This window comes from Ammospiza nelsoni, chromosome 6 (genome assembly GCF_027579445.1).
Source record: "Ammospiza nelsoni isolate bAmmNel1 chromosome 6, bAmmNel1.pri, whole genome shotgun sequence".
Lineage (NCBI taxonomy): Eukaryota > Metazoa > Chordata > Aves > Passeriformes > Passerellidae > Ammospiza > Ammospiza nelsoni.
This window is the reverse complement of record NC_080638.1, coordinates 21,407,393-21,432,435: the sequence shown is the minus strand read 5'-3', so window position 1 is coordinate 21,432,435 and position 25,043 is coordinate 21,407,393. Positions and strand designations below refer to the sequence as shown.

General features: G+C 47.0%; 1 protein-coding gene across 1 annotated transcript; it reads right to left on the bottom strand.

Moving 5' to 3' along the window:
• Positions 1-430: 430 nt before the first annotated feature.
• FJX1 (four-jointed box kinase 1) lies at positions 431-2,858 on the bottom strand. Its single transcript, XM_059474623.1, has one exon. The coding sequence runs from the start codon at positions 2,691-2,693 to the stop codon at positions 1,413-1,415; it is 1,281 nt and encodes a 426-aa protein (XP_059330606.1). The 5' UTR covers positions 2,694-2,858; the 3' UTR covers positions 431-1,412.
• Positions 2,859-25,043: the final 22,185 nt, after the last annotated feature.

The following is a 25,043-nucleotide window of genomic DNA, read 5'->3' as shown; positions in this document are numbered from 1 at the left end:
AGGCCTCTGGAGCAGGAACAGGTGACATGACCTGTGCCAGGTTGGTTTTCAGTCCCAGCACCCAAAAAGGCTGACAGCAGCTAGCCCTCACCTGCTCTGTCAGCTTGCTGGAGCTAACTGCTTCAATTATCTCGGGGTTAGCCCAGGCACTCCATTTCAGGCTTTGAAAACCAGATAAATGTCTATTCAGCCGAAGCACTCACACTGCTTTAGCCACTCCAAGAGCTTTTCCCCTTTCAGGGACACCTAGGAATGAGAGTAGTGTTTGAAAGCTTAACTCTACCACTCCTTGCCTCAGAGGGAATGAGTAAAAGTTCATTCTGTTCAGTGGAGTGACAAGCTGTGAAGTGGTGACCTCCATCACCCAGCAGGAAAGACCGAGGAGATGCACGCTTCCCTGTCAAAGCTCAGGCAAACATCCAGGCCACAGAAGGCAAAACATTAACACACTTTACTGAAATATCAGTTTCTTTAGTATGTTACAGAAAAGTTTATGAACATATACAATGTACATAAAAGGAAGACTTTGTAAAATAAAAAGTTCTTCTATAAAAAAAATATTAAAAAGTCAAAGTAAAGTGCATGAAACAGTTTTTTCTCCACTTTAACTATTGTGTCAAAGTCTTAACACATAGCAATATTTTTAAAAAATGGGAGATCTTCTTGTGCCACCCATTAGTCAGTTACTTTACAGGTGAGATGAAATCATGAAGATTACAAGCAAACCCTTAAAAATCAGAGCAGTTTAACCCAATGAATCCACAAAAAACCTAAGAATATGGGCTTCCTATACACTTCTCATCAACAAGATTTAACAATCAGTGGAAAGGTTCACTCTCGTTAAAGAAAACTGGTAGGAAATAAGTTTCATAAATAGGGCAGTTTTGCTAGTTAGGGGCTCCCCTATTGTGCAATCAGTTCTTGGTCTATGAACATCAACATTCATACTTAAATATGCCGTTGCAAAAGGAATAATATATAAAAAATTTTCTGCCTGCCTTCGTTGGAAGGAAACAAGTTATTCGACCCCAATCCAGACAAAAGACGACTGCTTTCCTATGGGGTCTCTTATGAGGGCGAGTGCACGAAGAGAGTTAAGGAACTGAAGATGCTGAACCCTCTCATTTTTCCAACTCTGGGGGCAGAGTCCTGGAGTGGAACTGGGCAGTAATTATAGCGATTATAGCGTTCTGCATCCTCAGAGTTCTTGACAAAGCGAATCAATCGCTCCTCTCGACAGCCCCGGCAGGCAGGTAGCCCATCACTTCCCCCGTCCCCGGCAGCCGCAGCGACTGCGGGGCACCGAGGTGGCAGCCTGGGTCAGCTCCGGCCCGCGGCCGCTGCCGGGCCAAGTCCGCCTCGCTGCCCGGGAGCGGAGGAAAGCAAGCGGGAACGCTGCGGCCCCGGGGCGCTCAGAGCACGGCGGCCTGGGCGCGGCAGTGGGCGATGTGCCGGTGCACGAAGTCGACGCGGGCCTGCAGGAGCTCGGCCTGGCGCTCGGAGAGGAAGCCGAGGCGCGCCCAGAGCGGCTCCCGCGCCCGGTAGCGGCGGCGCAGCTCGGCGGCGGCGCTGCGGCGGCGGTGCAGCTCGGCCACGCGGCGGGCCGTGCCCTCGCGGAACACGCACACGGAGCGCAGCAGCGGCTCGTTGTAGGGGTCCCACATGGAGAGGAGGCGGTAGCCGTGCACCAGCCCCGCCTCGTTGTCCATGAAGACGAGCCCGCCGTCGGGGGCGCGGAGCAGGTTGCTGGTGGCGCGGCGCATCACCCGCGGGTCCCACTGCAGGCTGAAGAGGTTGCTGACCAGGCGGTCGAAGTTGGCCGTCAGGTAGTCGAAGAGGATCAGATCGCTCCACTGCACCAGCTCCACCAGCTGCGACGGCGACAGCCCGACCAGCTCCCCCGCCGACAGCGGCTGCAGCCGCCGGCCGGCGCCCGCCTCGGCGCCCCAGGGCGCGGGAGCCACCACGGCGGTGAGATTGTCCACCCAGCGGGTCAGGCTGACCACGGCGCCCTCGGCCCAGTGCGAGCCGCGCAGCTCCTCGCGCACCGGCTCCCACTGCCGCCCGCGGGCTTCCACCAGGGCGAGGGCCATGGGCGGCAGCCGCTCCTGCATGCCCAGCACCCCGGCCAGGTGATACGAGAGCGCCTCGCCCTGGATCTGCTCCGGGTTGATGCCGTAGCGGACGCAGGCGCGGCTCCCGTCCGACAGCCGCGCCAGCCGGTTGGAGCTGCGCCCGCAGCCGCCCCGCTCCAGCGAGGCCACGCGGGCTGCGCGGGCGGCCGCCAGCCACGCCGCCGCCTCCTCCGCCGCGAAGCCCGGCGGCACCTGCTCCTCCAGCTCGCGGCTCCAGAAGATGCCCCGCTCCACCGGAGAGGCGGCGTCGGCCGGCGGCTGCGAGTCGGTCACAGCGAGCCGCTCCTCACCGTCCCGCTCCTCCCGGTCCGTCGCCGCCGGCGGCACCGCCAGTAGCGTCCGAAAAGTTTTCTGCCCGCCGCCGCCGGACTCGCCCCGCACAGGCGGGGAGCGCCCCCAGCCCCATCGCCCCGGGGACTGCCCGGCGGGCGGGCGCGGCTCCGGCAGCGCCGCCGCCTCCCGCCGCAGTAGCACCGTCCAGAGCCCCGGCAGGGCGCCCAGCAGCAGTAGCCCCAGCACGGGCAGGGGGCCCGGCGCGGCCCGCCTCGCCCGCTTCATCCTCACGGCGCTTCACGCCGCTACCGCGGGACGCGGCGGCGGTGCAGCCCCGCCGCTCGGCCGCTCAGCGCAGCTCTGGCGCATGGCCGCGGGCCGGATCTGCCGCCCGGGCAGCGGCGACGGGAGCAGGCGAGCCCCGGCGGCTGCCCCACGCCGTGTGCGCCCGGCTCCGCCGGCGGCCGGGAGACACGGGCACCGCACCACGTGGGGGAGCCGGGGGGGCGCGCCCGGCCCGCCCCGTCTCCCGGCGTGGCCCGCCGCTTAAAACGGCGATGGCCCGCGCGGCGGGGTGGCGGTCCCACACGCGGCAGAGAGCCCCGTCGAGGAGGCGGGAGGGTCGCGGATGGCGTGGGAGCCGAGCCGGGCGCCCGCCCACGGAAAGGGAGAGCGCTGCGGTGCGGGCGCTCGGCCCGCCGGTTCCTCCCCGCCGCTGCAGGCAGCACAAAGGAGCCTGCACACCGAGGGAGGAAAGCGGGGAGGGGGAAGGGGAAGGCGGTACGCACGCCAGCGGGGCCGCCCCCCGCGCTGGTGCTCGGGCGGCCGCGGAGCCCCGGGCGCGACCGCGCCGCCTCCCGCCCACGGCCGCTCGGCAGGGTCGCGCCGCGGTCAGCGGCAGAGCGGCACCCCCTGCGCTCCATCGCCCCTCAGCCCCGGCCCCATCCTCGGCGCCGCGCGGGGGCCGGGAGCCGGCAGGTGGTTGCACAAAGGGATCGCTGCAAACACGAGCACTGCGCACCGGTGCACACCCGGACAGACACCTGTCCCCCGGCCGCGGAACCGGACCCACCCGCACAGCGCTGCGTGATGCCGGCGCTCCCTGCCGGGCAGGGCCGCCGGTGACCGTGGGCGAGGCGCGGTGGTGAGACCCCACGGAGCATCGCCTGTTCTTCCCGCTTCGGCGGGGGCCCGCCTGCACGGAGGGCAGCGCCCTTCGCGTCCTTTGACACCGGGGTGTGCGCGGTGCTCGAGCATCAGGTGTGTCACGGACCAGCTTTTCCTGGCATTTTAACCCTCTCGAGAGGGGTTAACCGCCCTGGCGGGATATCCTGCCCGAGGGAACGACAGCCAGCCTTTCTTTTCAAGTTGTGTCTCTATGAGGTGTTTAGAAGAGTAGCTATTTCTCTGTTCCCCATTTCAATTTTTCTGCCTTCTCAAGCCAAAGATGCTTAGCTCTGCTCTTTCAGTATTTTACCGGGCACTTCTCTTGCAAAGAACACGTTTGTGAGCCGAATGAGATTAAACACCTCTCCCTTCTGCTATCATTGCCGTGGCTATCCTCCAAAGTAGTTATTGAAGTTGGATCAGTGCAGCAAAACCACTGCACGCAGAATCTTAACTACTGCAAAAGAAAAAAATTCCCTTTCTCGTCTGTTGAACTCTTTTTGCTCTCCTGAGGTATCACAACAACTCCGTTTTCCAGCCACACTCCAGTCTTCCAGGCTGGATGGAATACAGTTTATTTTCTTTTAATATAAGTATTAGGGAACTCTTTATTTTTCACAATTTTGTTAAAAACGTTCAAACTCACCTAACACACCTTAGCAACCCATAGATACACACACAGTTATACACAAAAAACCCAAAACAAAATAAAATTTGAAAATACCTAAAAAAAAAAAAAAAAACAACAACCCAAAACCACCACAAACAACGCAAAGAAAAGGGGGGGGGGGGGTGGGAATCAGAAGTCGAATTCGCTTTTTTCCCTGTGTTCTGTCTCAAACTCGCGGGCGGAGCGCAGCGGGCGCTCCCAGGCGCTCGGTGCGGCCGCGGCCGTGTCGCACCAGCACCTCCTGCCGCCCCCGGCTCCGCGCTGCAGCCGCCGGCGGCACCGCCGGCACGGGCACGGTGATAGTGAGAGATACATAGTCACCAGCCTGGCGCCCCTCAAAGGCTGTACAAGCTGTCAAACATTCCTCTTGCTACCCAAGAATTCAGGTCCCGAGCTGCTCCCACCATGAAGCCTTATTGCCAGATGACGCTTTACATTTTCGCCCTTTGAAGCCACAGGAGCTGCGCGGTGAGCACCAGGTAAGCGATTTGGAGCTGGTGATTGCCACACTTCACAGTGGTCGATGAGAACAGTGCCGGCACTCTGAGCAGGAGGCTTTTATCCGACAGTATTTTTACCCAAGAAATGACACAGAATTGCCTCTGTTCGCTGCCACTTTCTAGCTCGAAATAGGTTCAAGAAAACTCCTAGCTCGCTGGAAAATTATTGAAAGCAAAAAACTAATTTTATACCATACATAAGTTGGACATGTATTTTGCTTTATATGAATTTGTGTTTCTTTCAGGTGAATTATGCTTCTCGTGAGCATCCAGCTGCCAGTGTCTGCACTGGGATTTCTCCCCAGAGAAGAACCATTGCCATGGATAAGGACACTAGATTTCCTGTTATTAAGGTGGACGTAACCTCCAAGCTATGCATGACATTAATTGCAATTACAGCTTGCCTCTTGTAAGTTAGGCAGTTAATCAACAGGCCATACTGTGACTACACCCATAAATCAATAGCTGGGAAAACATCACTTCCCCCAAATACTCTGCCTCCTCACTGCACTCTTTGAAAGGAGTACAAGCCAGAGTTTAGCTGAGCCAGCCCTCTGGCTAATAATCCTGCCTACAAGCTGCAACATTTTTAAAACCAGACAATTGGTAGAGGGTTAAATATCAGCCAAACTGTTCAATTTACAGCATGTTAAGCATTCCTGAAACTGTGATCACTGATATATTTGGGTCAATCAGATGTCTTGTTAGTGCTTTGCAGACATTGCAATGAGCAGCTCAGAGATAAAGGAGAAAGTCTCCAGGCTTCACAGCCCTGTGCTAGGGAAGGGAGTGCTGGCTACTGTCCAGGCTCAGAATCCTAGCAAGAGAAAAGATAACAAAATAATTTCTGGCTTCCCCATGTTGTTTCTTATATTAACTTGATTTTAGCTGTCTAGCAAAGCTAGGCTCACAGAATACCTGACTGCTGGTGTTTCACACTGTTTTTAGTCTAGTGAAGGTTTTATTCTGCTCATTCTCTTCCTGGCACCCCAGTATCCACCTTTTCAGTAATGTGGAGTGTCTGTCATTGTAGACAGCAATTCCTCCCAATAAAGGCAGAAGAAACAGGAACTGAACAGAGACTTGAGGATTTCTCCCCTACAGTGAAAATTATTTTGCACTAAACACGAATGCCAAACTCTAATGGGCTTTGATAGGATTAGGATCATGGGAAAGCAGATGGAGACTTTATTTTTCTGGACACTGTATCTGTGCTGGAGCTGAGTGGCCCTGCTTCTGCTAACAGCCTCTGCTTGGCAAGGAAGGCTGGCAAACCAGGCACAGAGCGAGTGTCCATTGCACCAGATCCTGAAAGTATTAGCACCTCCAAAGCACCCAGAGGTGTACCAGTGCTCTCCAGGGCAGGAGGAGCCTCCTCCGTGGCTGCAGCTGCAGCTGACAGAGGGGATGGATCTGTAGGCTGCTGCAGGGAGGACTGTTCAGCCATGAGCAGGCACCCTCTGGCTCAGGCGAGTTCTGGCCTGTGCTAACATTGCATATCTTTGAGTGATACTCTCCCACAGCTCAAGGCTTCAGTACAACGCCTCCGCCCCCACATTGCAGAGGCATTGCATGAAAGTTATTTCCCAGCACAGATCTTTCTGGACTACTAAAATTAGTCAGTCCCCTCCAGTAATTCCCAGGCTCATGAAAATCTTTCTCCCTTCACTGAGTACTGACAGACACTTTCTATTCAACATTGGTTTTACTGCATACCCAAAGCCACACCTAACGCACGTCAATGCCAAGTTATTGAGTCTGGTGACTGCCACATCAACCACAGCAGGGCTGTGAGCTCCTTTCCTGGAGACTGCAGGGGCTGAGCCTGAGCTGTTGCTTCATGGGGATCTCTCTCACTAGCACAACACATGAAGCCCTTCATTTACTCTACCCTGGGGTTCAGGATCCCAGGGTGGGATGGGAATAGAGTCCTTTTATTCTGCTCCAGCACATTTTTTCTACATTTCATTTTTATACAGCTTGCTCCCACCTTGAGTACTTCTCCACCTCTATCTGCACTCTTTCTTCTTTATCAGTCAGGTTACCAAACACCTCTATTTCTACCCAGCATTTCCTCAACTGTGCATGAATAGCTTGTTCCCACCCTGTCTAGAACCTTTGGCTCCTGGCAGTGAGTTGGTGCCAGTGAACTCCCAAACCAGTGAGAGCCATTTCTAAAGGGACCTCTTGAGATTGCTGTTGGGAGAGGGGCACTGAGTACATGGTACAGTGTGCCTCCACCTGTGGGACTTGGGTCTGCTGCAGACAGGCTGGAGCAAAACCATGCCCCTGCTTCCTCAGTGCTGCACTTTCCTGTCTCTTGACATTTCCTCTCTTTGCATTTTGACTCCGGGTTAGGGTGAATGTGGGTATCAGGAGCTTCCATCAGGGCAGTATCTATTCTCCCCAACCCAGTAACCTGCACTGGTTGATTTGCAGGGCTCCTTTTCTGCTGCAGGCTCAGATCCTCTTGCCAGTGTAGCCTGTGTTTAAATTCTTCCTGTTGCAAGGAAGTTACTTAGACTAGCTGGCTAGGGGTGAAGAGTTGTGCCTGCAAAGCTACCTACAGCAGGCTGTTGGGGTTATCTTCAAACACTTCTAGTGCCAAAACAGCTTGTTTCTCCTGGGGAAAGGTGGGGAGTTTGGGATAAACCATACAGTCAACACGTAAGTGTGCAAAAAGCTGCTTAGTGTCACTGTAGGTTATTCTCACACTGGGAGTGCTTGGTACAAACCTATCAGCAGCACAGCCCATGTGTATGCCCGACTGGCTCTGTCAAGGTGGATTTGTATTTCTCAGCCTAAAAAATGCATCCCTCATGATGAGATATTCCAACAACTGAAGGGCAAGATTTTCAGCTGGCTATGACTGGGGGAGGGCTGAAGAAGTTAAGGTGCTCTGCATTTCATATCAGGGAGGTGTACTTTAGAGATGTTACCCTGAAGGCGTGTTGGCAATTTCTGGAAGTATTTACAAACTTGTCTCAGCCTGGAATAGAGAAATGTGGAAGCTTTACTGGTGCTTTGACTCTGTTGTTGATTTCACAGAAAAGCTCTCAGATATATGGGGACTATATATTTTTGTTTTGTTTTGCTTTGCTTCGTTTGATTTTGTTTTGGTTTTTTGTGGACTTTTTTCAATCTGATGTACCATGCAGAATATGATGCTAGGCAGTTTCTGTACATAGAATGGAACTTATCTCCCCTGTGCTCTGGGACTCTCTGTTTTTAATATCAAAGCAATAAATGAGTAAGTGCTTGAGCTCTTGTGCCTGGCTCTTGGAAGTGTTCATAAGATATGTCAGGTGCCTGATGATGCAAAGTCTTTTAGGGGATATCTTCTCATCCCCATTAAAAGTGAGCAGAAAAGATGGAAAGACATTTGTGTTATGTTCAGACTGACATTCTCAGGGTCTCCAACAAGCAGACTCTGCAGAGCTGTCATGAAAGAAATAAATTGAATTGATAGGTCAGCAGCATCCATTATACAAATACAACCCAGCCTCTCCAGACAGCTGATGATTAAGCTGGGAGCATTTTTCATGTGAGTAACATCAGGCATGATGGCCTTGCTTTTCATGGCTTGGGGGGAAATCCTTGGCTGATCTGAACTGGCAAAGCTGCACAGTGGTGAGCTGCTCACTGAAACTCTCAGCATGCACATTACAACAGTTCTGGGAGATCACCACCCACCCTCAAATACAGTCCATTCTAGAGGGAAACATTAGCCGTTTGTGTCTGTTAAAAAATATACCTTTTTTTGAGATCAGGAGGTAAAGAGGTTCAAGACCTCTTGAAGTGAAACTGCTGAGGTGATTTAGGGAGAGAAAAAGTAATTACCCCATGAGAGGATAAATGACACATTAGGTAACAGCCTCTGCTTTCAAGCAGGGTATCCTGAAAGCTAAGACACCATGGCCTACAATATTTATGTCAGTTATATCAGTAAGTTTTCTTCTCTCCTCCTTCAGGCTGCCAAAACATGTGAGTGAAGAATATTGTTCAATACAGGTCTATTATTCAATACAGTAATTCTAGGAGCCTGCCCTGTTGTAGCAGAATAGAACAGAGAGGAGAACTCCAAATTTAGTGTCTTTCCAGAAGAGAGAAGGTCAAACCACCTTGATAATAGCCCATGGTCCTTCTTTCCTCCTGAGCCCTCCTGCAAAGCCATGAGATTTTATGATTTTATGTGGAGAAGTATGTATGGTTTGGAAAGTTACTGTTTTTAGATAGAGAGCCTCCATCACCTTCTGTGCCAGGGGTTAATACCATCATTATTAAAAATATCATCATTTTAATGTGTTCTCCAGGCACTTAGCTCTGTGATGGGCCCAGTTAAAAACTGTAGTGGACCAGACTTGACTAGAAAGATAAGGTCTAAAGGTAGAGTTACTATTGTCACAGAAAGGAAAAAAAAAGGTCATAACATGCAGCTTCTACTGCAAAAATACACCCAGGACACTTCTTAAAATTTTCAGCAAGTCCTAAAAAACTGCAGCTTTTCCACTGCCAGTGAAACTGTTCTAATAAGTCTTAAGGTAAAACCCCCAGCTGTGCCAGTGGAAATCCAGATGTTCAGTTGTCTCTAAGGGAAGCAGAGAAAAGGACCAGCTTAAACAGCAAACTGAGTTTCCACCCCCCTAATACCTTCTCCCTCATGTGTTGCCTGGAGAGGCAGCTGGGTTCTTTCCAAGGCCAGAGGACCCTCTTTGGCTGCCAAGAGCACTGAAGGGGGAAGACACAGACAAAAGAAATGTATGAATTCCCTGGATATTTGCTTTTCTTCCCCCAGCCTCTCCCCTCCTTGAAGGTATCCTGTGCCCCTACACGCAGCTGCCAGGTGAGGCAGTAAGGAATTTGGAGCAGTGTCCCAGTCCCTCTCTGGCCCACAGGTCCTGCAGAGGAAGTCTCACACTGTGCCTGCACGGTGCAGGGTTTCTCTGCTCTCTCTGCCTCTTACCCACACAGGCATTGGAGGGAGCCCAGAGCTTGTCCTTAGGGGCATCCCTAAGGCAGTGAGAGCTGTGCAGCAGGCAGGGTACACATCAACATGTGCAGCATCCTGAAGGATACAGGATACAACCTCCAGGCACATGTGGGGAGCAGCCCTGCCTCTGGGACAGGTACAATTCCATCTCACGTGACAGTACAGTCTTTTGCATCAGGCCACACAGAGGCTCACTCCTCTCCCATGAGGGCTCTTCCTTTTCCACATTCTCTAGGGTTTTATTTTATTCAATTTTAAGTGACTCAGACAATGAGATTTCCACTCCTCCTCGCTCTATCCAGCAGATGTCTCTGCTGGAAGCCCTGACTGGCTGCAATACCTATTGTAATAGCTGTTCTACACATTCCTGTTGTTGGGAATGAGTTACTGACTGACACAGACTTCAAACAACAGTAAGGTCTATCTCTTACTGCTCTTCCATGTGGCAGGTTGATGAAGTCACAACACAGCTCAGGAGGCATCAAAAGAGACTTCAGAGCCTTGGGACAGATAAAGGAATATGGAGCAGAGGTTATCTTCTCACCTATCTTTCCACTTGCAAGCAGTGACTTTGGAAGAAACAGATGGGCTCAGTTTATGAAATACATGGCTCTGGGGCTGGTGTCACCATCAAAACCTTGGAGATCTTGACAGGGGAATAGCCTACATAGCACCTGGCATCAGGTGGGATTCATTGTTCTCAAAGCAGGAGGAGTGGCTTCACTCAGGAGCTACAGGGGCTCAGTGGCAAAGCTTAAACTAGACTTGAAGAGGGAGAGGAATAATGCCAGGCTTGCCTGTGACAAGCTGTGGGATGAAACACCAAAGTTAGAGAGATGGGGACCTAGTGAGGGCCCTCAGCTGGTCACTTTGAGACATCCTGGCTACACATCAGACCTGAGCAATGCAGTTGGCATGCCTGATACATGGGATGTATCCAGAGGGACTGGGACAAGAATTGGGCTGATGAGAAACTCATGAGGCTCAACAAAGCCAAGTACAAAGTGCTACACCTGGATCAGGGCAACCCCCAACAACAATACAGGCTGGAGGATGAACAGATTGAGAGTAGCCCTGCCAGGAAGGACTTGGGCATGCTGGTGGATGAGACCCTGGATATAAGAAGATATTTTCAGCTCAGAAAGCAAATCATGTCCTGGGCTGCATCAAAAGAAGCATGACCATCAGGTCAAGAGAGGTGATGCTGCCTCTCTACTCTTATGAGACCCCCCCATCAAATGCCGTGTCCAGCTCTGGGGTCTTTGTCACAGTAAAGACATGGACCTGTTGGAGAGTCCTGAGGAGAGACATGAAGATCATTGGATTTCCCATTGTGAAGATGGGCTGAGACAGAAATTGGGATTGTTCAGTCTGGAGAAGAGAAGGTGCTGGAGTGACCTTGTTGTGGCCCTTCAGTAGCTGAAGGGGGCCTATGAGGAAGCTGGAGAGGGACTTTTAGCAAGGGTGTGTATGGATAGGACAGGGGGAAATGGATTTAAACTGAAAGTGGGTAGGTTTAGATTGGAAAAAAGAAAGAAATACTTTACTGTGAGGTTGGAAGGGATCCCCCAAAGGCACAGGAAGGGGTCACCCAAAGAAACTGTGGCTGGACCATTCCCGAAATTGTTCAAGGCTAGGTTGGATGTGGTCTAGCTGCATTAATGATGCTCCAATCAGGAGCCCAGGTTCAGTTCTTAGCACACTTTCATGATTAGCCTAAATTGGGGCTCAAGTGGGCTAATGGGTTTGTGTCTCTGCAGCTTCAGTGATGCATACATCATTGCTCATTGGGCAGTGGAGGTGTTCCTTGTCAGGACTCTTACGTCTGACAGGGTGTGAAGCAGAAATCAAACCACACACACATGCACACATCTGAGTCATGAAGGTGACCCAGTTTTGGAGGTCCAAGCTCATGATTTTTCTGTGATTAGGGTTGGTGACATTGAGAATTTTCTCCACTGCACCCTCTACATCTTAGTGTGACCATTCAAAATTCTAAGCCTGATTAACATTCAATAAATGTCTTATAGGTTACATATTTACTTATCTGGTATTTATGTGGTATTCTCTCAGGGAATAAATAAAAGGTCAGAAGCAAGCAATAGTTATTGCATGCAATTTAAAAGGAACTCTGAAAGGACCCTTCTAATTTTAAGGACTACACTCAGGAACTAGATCTGCCCTATATCTAAGTGTCACAAACATTTTTATATTCAATGAACTTTATTAAAAATACCATGGTGCTTTTTTTTGAATCAAAATGTATTTTAACTGAATGAAATCCAGTTTGCCTACAAACAGGAAAGCCTCTCAGTTACTGCATAACTTAAGAGGCCCAAAGCAATACTTGAGGTTCTTGAAGCTGCAAAGTCTGTGGCTGCTGCCAAACAGCACAGCAGGAAGAGTAACACTGCTGAGTGGCTGGAGCTCTGGGCTGTAAAACTGCAAGATAAGGATAATTTATAGTTCTGCTGTAGCTAGGCTGCATGCCTTCCATGTGCTCTGTAGGATAAGCCTCCTCCACCTCGCTGGGCAAAGAGGGGCTGCTTGTCCTGCTCCAGAACCCTGAGGCAGGCTCAGGAATCCTGGCAGCCAGTTTATGGGCAGTGTAAGAAGCTCCATGTAGTGCATTCCACGTGCTGCACAAAGTGTGTCTTACACCAGGAACAATGAAATGCAAAAGCAGAAGTCTCTCCCTTAACCTTTCTTCCACCCAATAGCTTGGCAAGACAGTGAATGTAGGTGTTTGTTTCTCCAGCTGGCCCTGTGCATTTCCCCTCTGCAACAGCAGGTGAGACATTTAGCTAGCCAGTGCCTTGGTTTCTCCACTTGCAGAATGGGATGCTGTGGAGATGAGTTACTTGATAATATCTAATGAGGTATTTGAGTTCTCTTGGAGAGCTAGAAATTGCTGGTGGACACTCAAGACAGTCAATGCAGCAGAATTTTGCTATGCACTGTCATTTCACATAACTTCTGGTTTATGTAGGTCTGTGTCCTTCTCACTGATCTCAAACTAAAGATTGCAAAAAGCCAGAAATTTTGATGGATAAATGAATTTCACTATCTTCCAGACCAGCTACAGTTCTTTCAGTTTTCATCTGTACCCAGTCCCCCATTTCATCCCATTTGAACTTATCCAGTATGTGGGTGGAGAGGAAGAGCAGAACAGACATAACAGAGAAAAACCTTCTTTTCTCTGGGAAGCTGACCAACATTTTTGTTTTAATTTAGCCTAGTTTCCTTGTGAGTGACTTTCTGCCTAGCTGTTGAACTTTCTGTAAACAGTTTAGTGAGAGTCATAAAACAAATCCCTCAAAGAAAAGAAAAATAAACACAGTCATGAGTTACTGAAGTGAACTCTCTTCTCTTCCTCCTGCTCTTTATTAGGCATCACAGAGCTGTTTTTCAACTTAGTCACTAGAAAACAGACCAGGGAGATAAGAGAACACAGAACACACAAACAAATGCATCATACAGAAAATGTGTGTATAAAAAATATACTATTTTATATAGTATATATATATATATATATATATATATATATATATATATATATATATATATAATTTTAAAGCTTTGAGATAGATTTGAATAGACATCTGAACTTCCTCAGATATGGAGTGGCAGTAGAAATGGAGATTAAAGTAATCTGTCCCAGAAGAAGTGACAAGTTGGTGGTAGAGAGGAGTTGAGCTGGCTCTGGGCTGGACAAACAACTGCCTGGGCCCATGTGCTGTGTCAGCTCCTCTGTTCAGATCACCAGGACCCACCTGTATCCCACCCTGCCTTCCAGTTCTTACCTTAGAATTGCCTTTAAGTTTGGCTTTGGGATGTTGAAACCACTGAGGCAGACACAGGCATTGCAGGTCCCTTCACAAAGTCCACACCAGAGTCTATTATTCCGGAGCAGAACTAAGTGTAAGGAAATGCATTGCACTTCTCTAGTTGCCTTTTTACAGCTTTCTCAAATTAAGCACCAACAAGGGGCGATGTGGCTTTGTAGGGGGTCACATCACCATGAACCTGCTCCACACTCTGTGCTGCTGTGTTATGCCAGTGTATGGCCAGGCAAGCTGAAGCAATTGTCTGAAATTACTTTTGGTGCTCTCTCTCTGCCTGCTAGAACAAAGGACAAGGACAAAGCCTGTATAAAGACCTTGGACCTTCCTTCTGTATATCCTCTCACCAGGAGCTGCAGCACTCAGGAGCCCACACAAGGACTTTGAGAACTTCCTGCCTCCTGCTGCCAAAACCAAAGAAAGCACAATATTTACTAAGTGAAATATGCAATGTGAGGATGATGCTCAGGCCCTGATTTAGACTACAGCTGTGACATGCTCAGATGAGCTCATGTTAAGAATTCTGCCTGGGAAACAAAATAATATTTAATGTGCAACACCCATCTTATTTGCCTTATTATCTTCAAACATCAAGGTTGAGTCTGCTCATGGTGAAATGCTCTGAAATGTCAAAAACTGTTTAGATGCTGACAGTGGATCACTAAGAATCTCTACTTAAACGCAAGTTATTTCATGATTTGTTGTTTTTAGTAGGGCGTGATGGTCTGAGTACCAACATAGCAGTAAACAGCTCAGCTCTCCCAAAACTTGTCTCTATGAGAACTTTTTCCCCACCTTGGATGAGGAAGTCCTGCATCCAAGTAATTCATGAAGATATTGAGGAGCACACAGGGCCAAGGATGGAGCCCTGTGGAACCCCACTGGTGACAGGTGACCATCTGATGTGCCCCCATTCTCTGTAACCCTTTGTGCCCGTCCTGTGAGCAAGCTGCTCACCCATCCCAGCACCTGATGTGTTTGTCCAGCTGTGGGCCAGACATTTGCGTTTGTGGCTGTCACAGTCAGTGGGGAAGTCAAAACCACACAATCAAAATCAGTCCTCATGATGAGAGCTCCACAAATTGGGATGTCAGATTGGAGATGAAATAGCAAAAGCCTTCTGCGCACATGTACTCAGTGTCCAGAAGCCAAGGGGATTCAAGTGCCAGCTGAGACATTTCTTGGAGCTCAGAGCCTTTGACATTCTGTATTCTTGGATGCAGCTGACTGGATGCAGCTGACACAGGAGTGCAATTGGCAAAAAGATTACTTCATCTGGATCTGGACCTTTAAAATAAAACAGCAGAAGATGAAATCAACCTTTGCTCCAGAAAAGTTGGTAAGAGTTCCCTTCAGGCAGCCTTAGTAGAACAGCTGTGCTATTAAATTTTGAAAATATTTCTGTTGGTGGAAATTCAAACATTGAATTTAGCTTGTGTATTAACTTGGCTGGTGAGGGGGCAATTAGCTGGGCAATTAGGCTGGCTGGCAAGGAGGCAGGAACAAAAAATCATTTTTAGCTTGTCATGTACAGAAGGGAGCTCAGGGAAGGGAAGATGAATCCACTGCTGCCCCCTGCCCCTGCCAGGGGTAAGTCAGCAGCCCTGTGCTAATAAGAAACTTGAGCTGGGGATTTCCAATGTGAAGTTTCCATAAGTGGTTGTACGTCTCTAATCTTTGTGAGAATCTGCCTGTATGGGTCTTTATTTAGGAGCCTTTTTAAGATCTTTATTTAGGATCCTCTCTAGGATCTTTTCAAATCCTCATTAGGATTTTAGATGCAGCTTGAGCCTTCCCCCTCTCAAGCCATGATTTGATTTTCACAATTGCAGTTCTGCTGTGCAGCACCAGACAATATTGCTTGAATGTACATCTTGATTTTGCAAATGTTTTTACATCCCCCTTGGTTTTTACTGCAGGCTCTAATTTGACTTGCCCAGAAATGTGCACGTTCTCTGATAGCCAGGGAACCTGGAAAAGGAGAAGATGCAGACCACCTTGCCTGTCAGTCCTTACTAGTTACTTGTGCATCTGGTTGATGGCTCAATAGCTTCACTGTGGATCCTGGCAAAGCTGGAGAGACACAGTGATGGGAAATGTTCAGGTAACAGAAATCCCAGCTAGAGACCCTTTGTAAAGGTCAGGTATTGTCCACCATTCATTTGTCTGGGCTGCCCAGCAAATGGACCTGTAACTCCTGCTCTGCTGCAGGCCTGCTTTGTGCTGTGCCAGCCTTATCAGCCTCTGGAAGGGTCTCCACAGGGAAGCCAGAACATTTGCCTGTGCTTTTCCAGAGCAGTGGCTCCTCACTGCTGCAGCAACAAGTTCCTGCACTGTTGCACAGGGCTCTGGCAGCGAGGCCTGGGGATTCCCACAGCTGATCAACATTTTGTGCTTCCCTAACCACGACTTACCCAACTTCTCAGCCTTGCTGCTATTGTTAGCCCTCTTTTCTTTTGGACTCTCAAGACAGTTCAAATGACACACTTTCACCCTGAGGATTTTACTAGTTTCCCCTTTGCCAGAAACATTCTTTCATGTGCAAAGCTAAAAAAAAAAAAAAAAAAAGGAAAAACACAAAAAGATACTGCTTCAAGAAGTGGTAATAAAAAGAAATCACCATAGTATGGCCAACAAGCTCTTTATTGAAATTCCTTTCTCTCAGGGGTTTTCCCTGAGCAACATAACCCATGAGTATTCAGGAAATATTCATCTAAAACCACAAAAAACCACAAGTGGGTAGAAACCAGGAAAATTGTTTGCATTTGGCACCACACTTCTTATTTTAATCTCATGAAAAGTCCCAGGACTGAGATTAGATTTTCTTCTCCTTGAAATTCATGAGGGTCAAAAGTAGAATTTGAATGAAAAAGTGTTAAAATTAAAAAAGCACTGTATAAAGTGTTCTGTTTGCAAAATAATTACTTCCAATTTAATTTAATTTTCCCCATTGCTAAAATTATCTGCATTTTTAATGTAATTTCTCAACACATGGCTAGCATGTACTGCTGCTTCTGATATATTACAATATGACATAATACAGTAGCTAATTAAGCTACTGAAGTAATAAGAATTTTTTCTTATTTTAATGCAATTTAGTGAAATGTATAATGTTGATAATTGGCAGTAGCAGTTACTTAGAGCTAGTTAAAACTTAATGCTATATTCCCCAGAGTACTTTATCCTATTCTTTCAATCTGTAGTGCACTGTGACAGATTGACACACTGTACAGCCTAAATAATTTGAGTGCCAGGATGAGTCAACAGCAATGTTTTGCAGAAAGCAGTGCTAATAATGCTGTAAGAAATAGCTTAATATTGCTGGTGCTTTGTGCTTAGCTCATATCTTCCATCCCTGTACCAGCAGACTCTTTACTAAGGCAATTAAATATCCATTCACTACTTCTGGTTTTCAGATACACAACCAGAGGCTCAGAGCTGAGGTAAGCACATCCCACCCTAAAAATCGCCCTGACAAAAGCATCAGGATTGCTGTTGTGCCAGAGGATGGCAAAGGTCCCTTCCTCTCCCTGTCCTTGAAAGGACAGGTAGACCTAGAGATGAGAAATGAGATGAGATGCACAGAGATGTTTGCTCCTTCCTCACCTCTCTTATTCACCCTCAGCTGTGCTGCTATTCCTAGACACAGGACCTAAATCTGAGCCACAGGCATTTACATGGCTTGATATTTTTATAGCAACAAAAATGAGTTTCCCTTTAGCCAAAAGTGGCTGGAATCCCAGGTCTGGAATTGTGCTGATGGAGTAATGTCTGGAAGGAAAAAAAAAGGAAATCTCAAACATGGAAACATTAAATGCTATGGCAACAAGAGAAGAAACAAACGGGGCTTAAAGACACAGGCTCAGCATTAATTCAAGCAGTGAGAACTAGAGAGGGGGAAATATCAGCATTTTATAATGCTGTGTTTTATCTCGAGTGAGAAGGTCGGATCCTACACCAAACAGAAGTGTATATCTGCTAGAGGGAGACAGGCAGCATCCTGCTGCAGGCTGCTGGCTTTGCTGAGAATCCCTTCTGGCCACTCAGCTGACATTACATGTGAGTTCTTCTCACTTTATCCTTTTTTCCTGAGCCCTCTTTCCAGTCATGTGCTGTAAATACAAAGCATATCTCTGTAATTTGTTAATCCAGTGCTAGGAGTTGGCTGTGCTGCTGCTGCCAAACCATCTGCTCTTGAGTCACGGAGAGATTCCTCCCTTCCCTGAAGAGCAGAGATTTTTCTCCAGTGACATCTGACTTGCTCTGTGCTAATTGACAACTCTGTTGAAAATTATGTATCTGTTCAGGATGTGCTGGGGTTTGTTCCATTTATCCTGGCTCTAGTGACGACACTTCACAGGTCTCCCTTCAACCCCCAAATCCCTGGCAAACAGCTATTTCCCATACATAAACCTCCTGAGTTCTATCCAGAGTAGCCCAAAGGAGGTTTCTCTTGTTTCTTTTATTTCCTTTGTGGATCTGAATCTCTAACCACCATGCCACAGTAGTTTCCAGTAAACATCTGGAGAGGAGAGACTAGAAAAAAGTAGTCTGAAATTGCTCAGTGAAAGGCAGGGGCTTTTGAAGTCGGGACACAGGCTTTAGCTCAGCAGATCTGAATTTATTGTGTTTGCACTTCTGCCACAAAACTCCCTTGAGATCCTTGACAAGACATCCCCTTTCATTATGCCTTCAAGCTCTGAAGTGTCTACGTTAGCGAGACCATAACCCATCTGGGTAGGGATTCTCTCCCTGTGCATGCACAGCATCTGCCATAATGAGGCTTCATCTGGTGAAGCTACTTCCACATAATCACTGGGTGAACTTGTTGTGTAAAGGATTGCCAGGCTGTTCCCTTGCAGCACAGTGCACTGCAAAGCTCAGCACCTGGATTTCCAGGCTCCTGTAGCTGCTATCCCCTAATAATGAATGTACAATAAGTTGGAAATTATCTTTGTGAAAAAGACATATTTCCTTATAAAAAATGGATCAGGTTTAACTGTTATTTAATTTTAAAAAATGACATCACAAGACCGCTTCTCAGCATTCAATGGCAATAACACCTGAATCTCAGGCAAGTGAATACATATCTGTTTCCTATTCAGCTGCTCTGAGCATCTCTTTCCCAGACTGGAATTTTCTCCTCCTGTAAGGCGATATTGCATTTCCTCACTGCCCTTGCCCTTACCTTGCTGTAAGACTGTCCCAGGCTGGGAGGATTCTTAAGGAGGAGACATCTGGCTTGGACATCTGCTGCTCTGAGGACAGGACAGGCTACTCCCACACAGCAAGGCTGCTGTGAGCTGCAGTGTGTGTGGTGTGAGCTGTGCCTGCATGTGTGTGTGCAGCTCCCTGCTCAGAGCACTGACTGCCCTGCAGCCGAGCAGTGACAGCCACAGCAATCCTGCCCTCTTCAGTGATGCTCCTTCTGTGTCCAGCCTGCTCAGGGGTTGGAGAAAACATGCCAGGCTGGCAAGAGGGCATGAAGAGCAGCAGCAGCAGCAGTAGAGGGAGAAGATGAAATTTCATGAGTGTTAATTCCTCCCTCAGAAGACCAGACTGAGGAAGCAACTCTTACCTTCAGTATGTTTCCCAGGGCAGGCTAAACATGTGGGACAGGAACAGGACAGTGGTTATTTCTCACCCACCATGTACCATTTGATCTTAGACTAGTTCCTTCATTACTTGTAAAAGCTCCCTTTTGCTATAATAATAGGATAAAAATGCCCTTCTTTGTGAGGTCTTTTGAAGGAAAAACATCATAGAGAAATTACAAATTATTGTTTTTATCAGCATCACAGCTATCTTCCTCTTGAATAAAGCCTCTCACTTGTACAAAAGACATCATTGTTGAATATGTCTCCCTGGTGTCACCCTGAAATATACCTGATTTCATTGTACAGAAAGATAGTTGTGTTCCTTAATTCAAGGACCCAGTAAACTTTTCAATGTGTGTCCTGGCAAGGCATCATGAGGAGAGGGTAAAAGAGTAGATGAGAATAATGACAACCTTTTTCTTTTCTTTGGCTCCTGTCTCAGTGGATTTCTCTTCTCTCAGCTTCAGCAATTTCCAAAAAAAAAAAAAAAAAAAAGAAGAAAAAAGGCAGTTTATGTTTTTCATTATTACATCCAAATTTCCTCAGAACTGGGGCCAGGTACCTTCCAGACAAAGGGATCCTTTTTGACCCAAGTTCTCAAGTGTGTGACACTCATCCTATGCAATGCTGTTTTTCAGCTGAGCACATTTCACACAGCTTTGTTCAGCACCAGGGCTCTGGTGTTGCAGCAGCTTTTAGAGGACCAGCCAGTGCAGTGTGTTCCCCCTCACCCAGTGCCTGTTTTGTGCACACATGAACAGCTTCTGTGTGTGACAAACCCTGGTCCAGTGCTGCTCCAGGAGCACTGGGGATTCCTGTGGCACTGTTCCCTGGGGCAGCCCTGGTACATTTTGCATGGAAGTAGAACCCAAGATGTTTGAAATAACAGTGGGATCAGAAGTATTACGGTTCAGATGAACATCTTTTGACAGCTGAAAGACTTTTGGTTTTCACTACATCAGCTGTGGGCCTCTTGTGTAAGGAAAGCAGCCTACAGGAGCAGGAGGAATCAGAAAACTCTCAGAATTATAGGATCATTTAGGTTATAAAAGATCAAGTCCAACATAAACCTACTACTAACAACTGCACCACTAAGCCATGTCCCAAAGCACCTTGTCTACACACCTTTTAAATACCTCCATGGTGACTTAACCACAACTTTTCCCAGCTTTTGGAGATGATACAAAGGGAGGAACCCATGTCTTTGCTTTGCATTCTTCTGTCTATAAAGAAAGCCTGAAAGTGTTTGCATTTTACAGATATTCTCAGAGAACTTTTCAGCACATACCTTGTGCATGAAAAATTCAGATTTTGTCTCTACTCTTTTTCCTGATAAACCCTCTGGACAGCTTAAGAACTAATAGGATTATGATATCTATGATAAAGGTATGGCACAAATAATTTAGAGAAAAAGTAAATTATACCTTGGCTGTTTAAAATTCCAGCTTTTGTTACTACATGTTTAATGCAACACTACTAAAGACAGCTGGAGGAAAAAAACATCAGTTTGCTGTAGATTCATCTCAGTCTGCTCTATACAGTCAGCAACACAGATATCCTTGCATTTCCACAAGGAAAAGCAGTTCTGATAAGTCTTGACCTTTCTGATGCTTGAAAGGTTAAAAACAAAAGAGCATGGAGGTTTTTCAGGAGGGAGAAAATGTCCCACTTTTCAAGCCTTTGCTTATTTGTCTCTGAAAGGAACAAGGACAGCACAGAGTCACTCTGCACTTCCTTTTGCCATTGTTCCTTTCTGCTTCTCCTTATATCCCAGCAAATGTCAGAAAGGTGCCCAGTCAAGGCAGAAGTTTCTGGCTGGAGAGTCACCAAGTCACAGGCAGCCCAGCTGTGGGTCTCACCCTCAGCCTTGAGAAGCCGACCTTGCAGCTCATTCCGGGCTTGAAATGTCTCAGAATGTTTAAAATAATGGAACAAAAACAAAACAGCAATTGCTCAGACAGCAGGGTTTCCTGGGAGCACCAAAAGTCCCAAACAAAGGCACATCCTCCAAACAAGCATTTCTACCAATTGCTTTGCTTATCTTGTACAGAGTGACACAAAGGGAGAGAGCTTTGTAAAATGCTGCCTTTTGGTGTTTAAGCAAGGGTAGGAAGTGGTCAGACATCTGCCTTACAGTCTGCAGAAATTGGCTATATTGTGGAGAATTGAATCAGGGAATACAAGAAAGAGAGGACGCCTTCTGCTCTAACAGGCAGAATCCAGCAGATTTTATCCACAGTTCTGTTAGAGAGTGGCACAGAAACCTCAAACACTTCATCTGGGTTTCTTAAGCCAAGATTTTCACCTGTTTGAATTTGGTTTTTCAGGATTCCTCACTTGGCATCCAAACATTTGACCACCAGAAGGATGGTCACCAACAGCAGTAGTGGAAGCCAGTGGGAGTCTGCTCTGGTGTTCTTAGAAGAAATGATGGAATTTAAAAGCAAACAAAAAATTGTCTAAGCATCTAATTTTGGATCATGTTGACAAATATACTTGTGAACCTAATCTGTCAGCCCATCTGTCTGAGTCCCTCAAGTAAAAAATAAGCTATAGTCATCATCTCCTTGCTCAGAGCTGTGAGAAAGCATTCATTACGGCTATGAGGTGTGACAGCAGGATACTTACTTGAGTGTGTTAAGAAGAAAGATGTTCACAGTCATCAATGCCAAATCTTCAATTGCCATAAAGTGTTCAATTCCTTTTGTGTCTTCTTGCAGTCAAAATCCAGTCAGGAGATGTGTGGGGTTATCTCACAAAGATGCTTCCATCAAGCACAGTTGTTAATGTACAATTACTGTGATGTGTGAGATCCAGTGCAATGCAAAGTTATACACATTTATGGCTGTGAGAGGATGTGGAAGGAAGCATAATGCATAGGCAAGTGGTCAGAGAATGGAAAATAACACCTGGTGTCCTGCAGGGAAAGTCAAACAACCCATATTTTAATGAAGAATAATCAGGATTTTTCCTGGATAGAAAAGAAATAAATGGATATTGGGGAGAGGGATCTGCCTGCATTATCTGGAAGGCATCCAGGAGAAACCAGGCTTGAGGCTTGTCATAATCTGCCCAGCTGTACCCTCCTGTGGATTAAATCTGAGGGGAAAGGCAAATGGACAGGATTATCCCTGCCAGGTGGGCATGGGGAAAGTCTAAAATGAACTGCTGGGAAAAGGCAGAGAGAAAGGTCTGTAGGAGGAAGTTCCCTCCCTAATGAATCTCAAATTAGTTTTCCTTCCATAGCTTCAGCTTTGCCTTTCATGGATTCTGAGACAATATTATCTGTTTTGGATGTCATGAAAAAATGCTTTTATTTGTAACTGATTTTATTGTGGATTGAATAAGAGTGATTTCAGGGCAACAAAGGCACTCTTCAGCCAAGGCTGTGCCAGTTTATAAAGTGGGATGCTAGGACACTTGATTGGGCTCCCTTGCTCCCAGCAGATTTTCCATACTGTGCCCCCAGAGGATCCATACAAACCAGGTCACAGAGAGAGGAAATAGCTCTTGTAATAAATACCAAGTTTCACAGCTGGGGCAAACTGACAAGCTTCTGGACTCATTTATGCTTGTGTGCTTGAAAGCTTGTCTGTTTTTTCCAGCTGTATCACTTGGCCTGATCAATAATTTTCCTCCACCTGTGAACTCTGCCATATCATTAGCCATGAAATTTTGATGGTGTCTTTTCTTTCCGTTACACAAGGATAAGAGGCTGAGCTGGAAAGAAAAAGCAAAGGATAAGGGGAAAAACCCAACAGCTAAACCCTTATGCCAGAAATAACCACGTTTCTGGAGACATCTGAAAACTTTTTAAACCTCACATTTGATAGGCCAGTTTAAACCAGATTATGATCTTGATAAGATATTCCATCCATCTCCATTGAAGAAAGCATTTCAGGACCCATTCAAAGGTGAACATTACCCTTATGAAGATAAGCATCTCTGTGAGAGGTTTCTTGACTGTGTATGATCCACCACAGGATGGGTTTGCCTGTTTTTGCTGCAGCTACCCAAACCAGTCAGCCACAGGAGCAGGAGCCTCTCTTTCTGACATTTCTGCCTGGAGGGTGTTTGAGATAATAGTGTAACTCTGTGACAGAGAAAGTGAACCCTTTGGATGCAAAACCTTGTGAAATACAATAAATTACTTAAAAGCAAACATAAAAAAAGAAAAGTAGTGAACAAAGTAGAAAAAATGTATCTTAGTTTTCTTTGACAGGTATTTGAATTGAGTAATAAAGAAAATTTACTTTGTTCTTCAGTCATGGTGGTTTTTTTCTCTCTCTCGCTTTTCTTCCTTGTTGAACAGCTTGCTTTGACTACGTATTCCCACACATTAGGAGAAGACCTTCTGCTATGAAAACATTTCTTTGATCCTCTCACCTGCTAAGATTTCCTGTCCTTTGGGAATTCCTCAGTTTTATACAGCCCACCACCATCATCTGGTCCTCTTGTTTTGATGTTAGGCGTGTTTCACTTTTCTCTTGCAGAGAAGTTGGAGAAGCTCATGAACACTTGTTAGCCGGCCCTCCCTCCCAAAGTGTTTCCCTTAGGCAGGCTATCAGGAGGTCTGAATGAGTGGCACCCCTTTTTTTCTGGCAGGCACTTGTTGAGATGCTTACAGCCCCACTTTCCATGGCAGAGCAGTTCTGGACACCAGGGCTCCTGCTTGGGATTGAGGCACCTGTTCCAAAGCAGGTTCTGCTTCCAGAAAAAGCACTCTTGGAGTGTGCTGTGGCATTCACTGTCACACTGGCTCATCACCAATTTAGTTCTGCGCTTCATAAATTAAAAGTTATTTTACGCAACAGATAAATGGGTGAATTAAAGGCAATTTGCAATGCTAAAGAATGTCTCCAGCAGTAAGAATCTTCCTTTTGGTGACCAGTGACAGAACTGGAGGGAATGACACAAAGCTATATCATGAGAGGTTTAAGTTGGACATCAGGGACAGGTTCTTCACCCAGTGGGTGTTTGGGCACTGGGAGAGGTTCCCCTGGGAGGTGCTCACAGCACCCAGCCTGGCAGAGTTCAACAAACTTTGGACAACAGTCTTGGGCATGCAGTGTGTTTTTCTGGCCTGGGGCCAGGAGCTGGACTTCGGTGATCCTTGTGGATGCCTTCCAACTCAGGATATACTATGATTCCATGATTCCATGGTTCTATGAATAGTGTGTGCCCAAGGCTGCACCAAATAACTGTCTGGCAATTAATACTGAGAACATGTGCAAATTAATGAAGAGTCAAAAGAGAGTGTAGCAATGGTAAATATTTTTCCTGGGAAAAACACTATCTAGATATTAATCTTCTATAAATACATCCCTTATTCCATGGAGTTACAAAGAATAAAAGAAACAGTGACACTTTCCTGTAAAGGCTGAAATTAGATGTCCACTGCCTTTGATCTCTAGGGAGATCATATTTATTTTATTGAACATTTTACCAACACTGGGAAAATACTCTCTTTTCCTGAATATTTTCCCTTTGTCCCATTGCCAGAGCCTTACAGAATGATGAATCATTCTTTACAGACACCAGTGCTATTATTTCTCATTTGTAACGTAAGCAATATTTTCAGTGCAAGACTTTCAGACACTTGATGCTGATATTGCAATGGAACCTAGGGCCTGCATATTTGAGCCTATGGGGAAGAGGGGCATGAAGATATATTTAAAAAAAAACCCTAAAATTTCTGTGGCAAAAGTAGGTGATGTTCACCATGATTGCTCATACCAATAGGGCTGCATGGGAGATCCACATCATAAATAATGGAACTGCACAGGTGAAAACAGAAGATCAGCAGGAACTGTCTGAGGCTGCCACAGATGAGAGCAGTGGCAGCTGTGCTGGTGCTGGGAGGACCTCG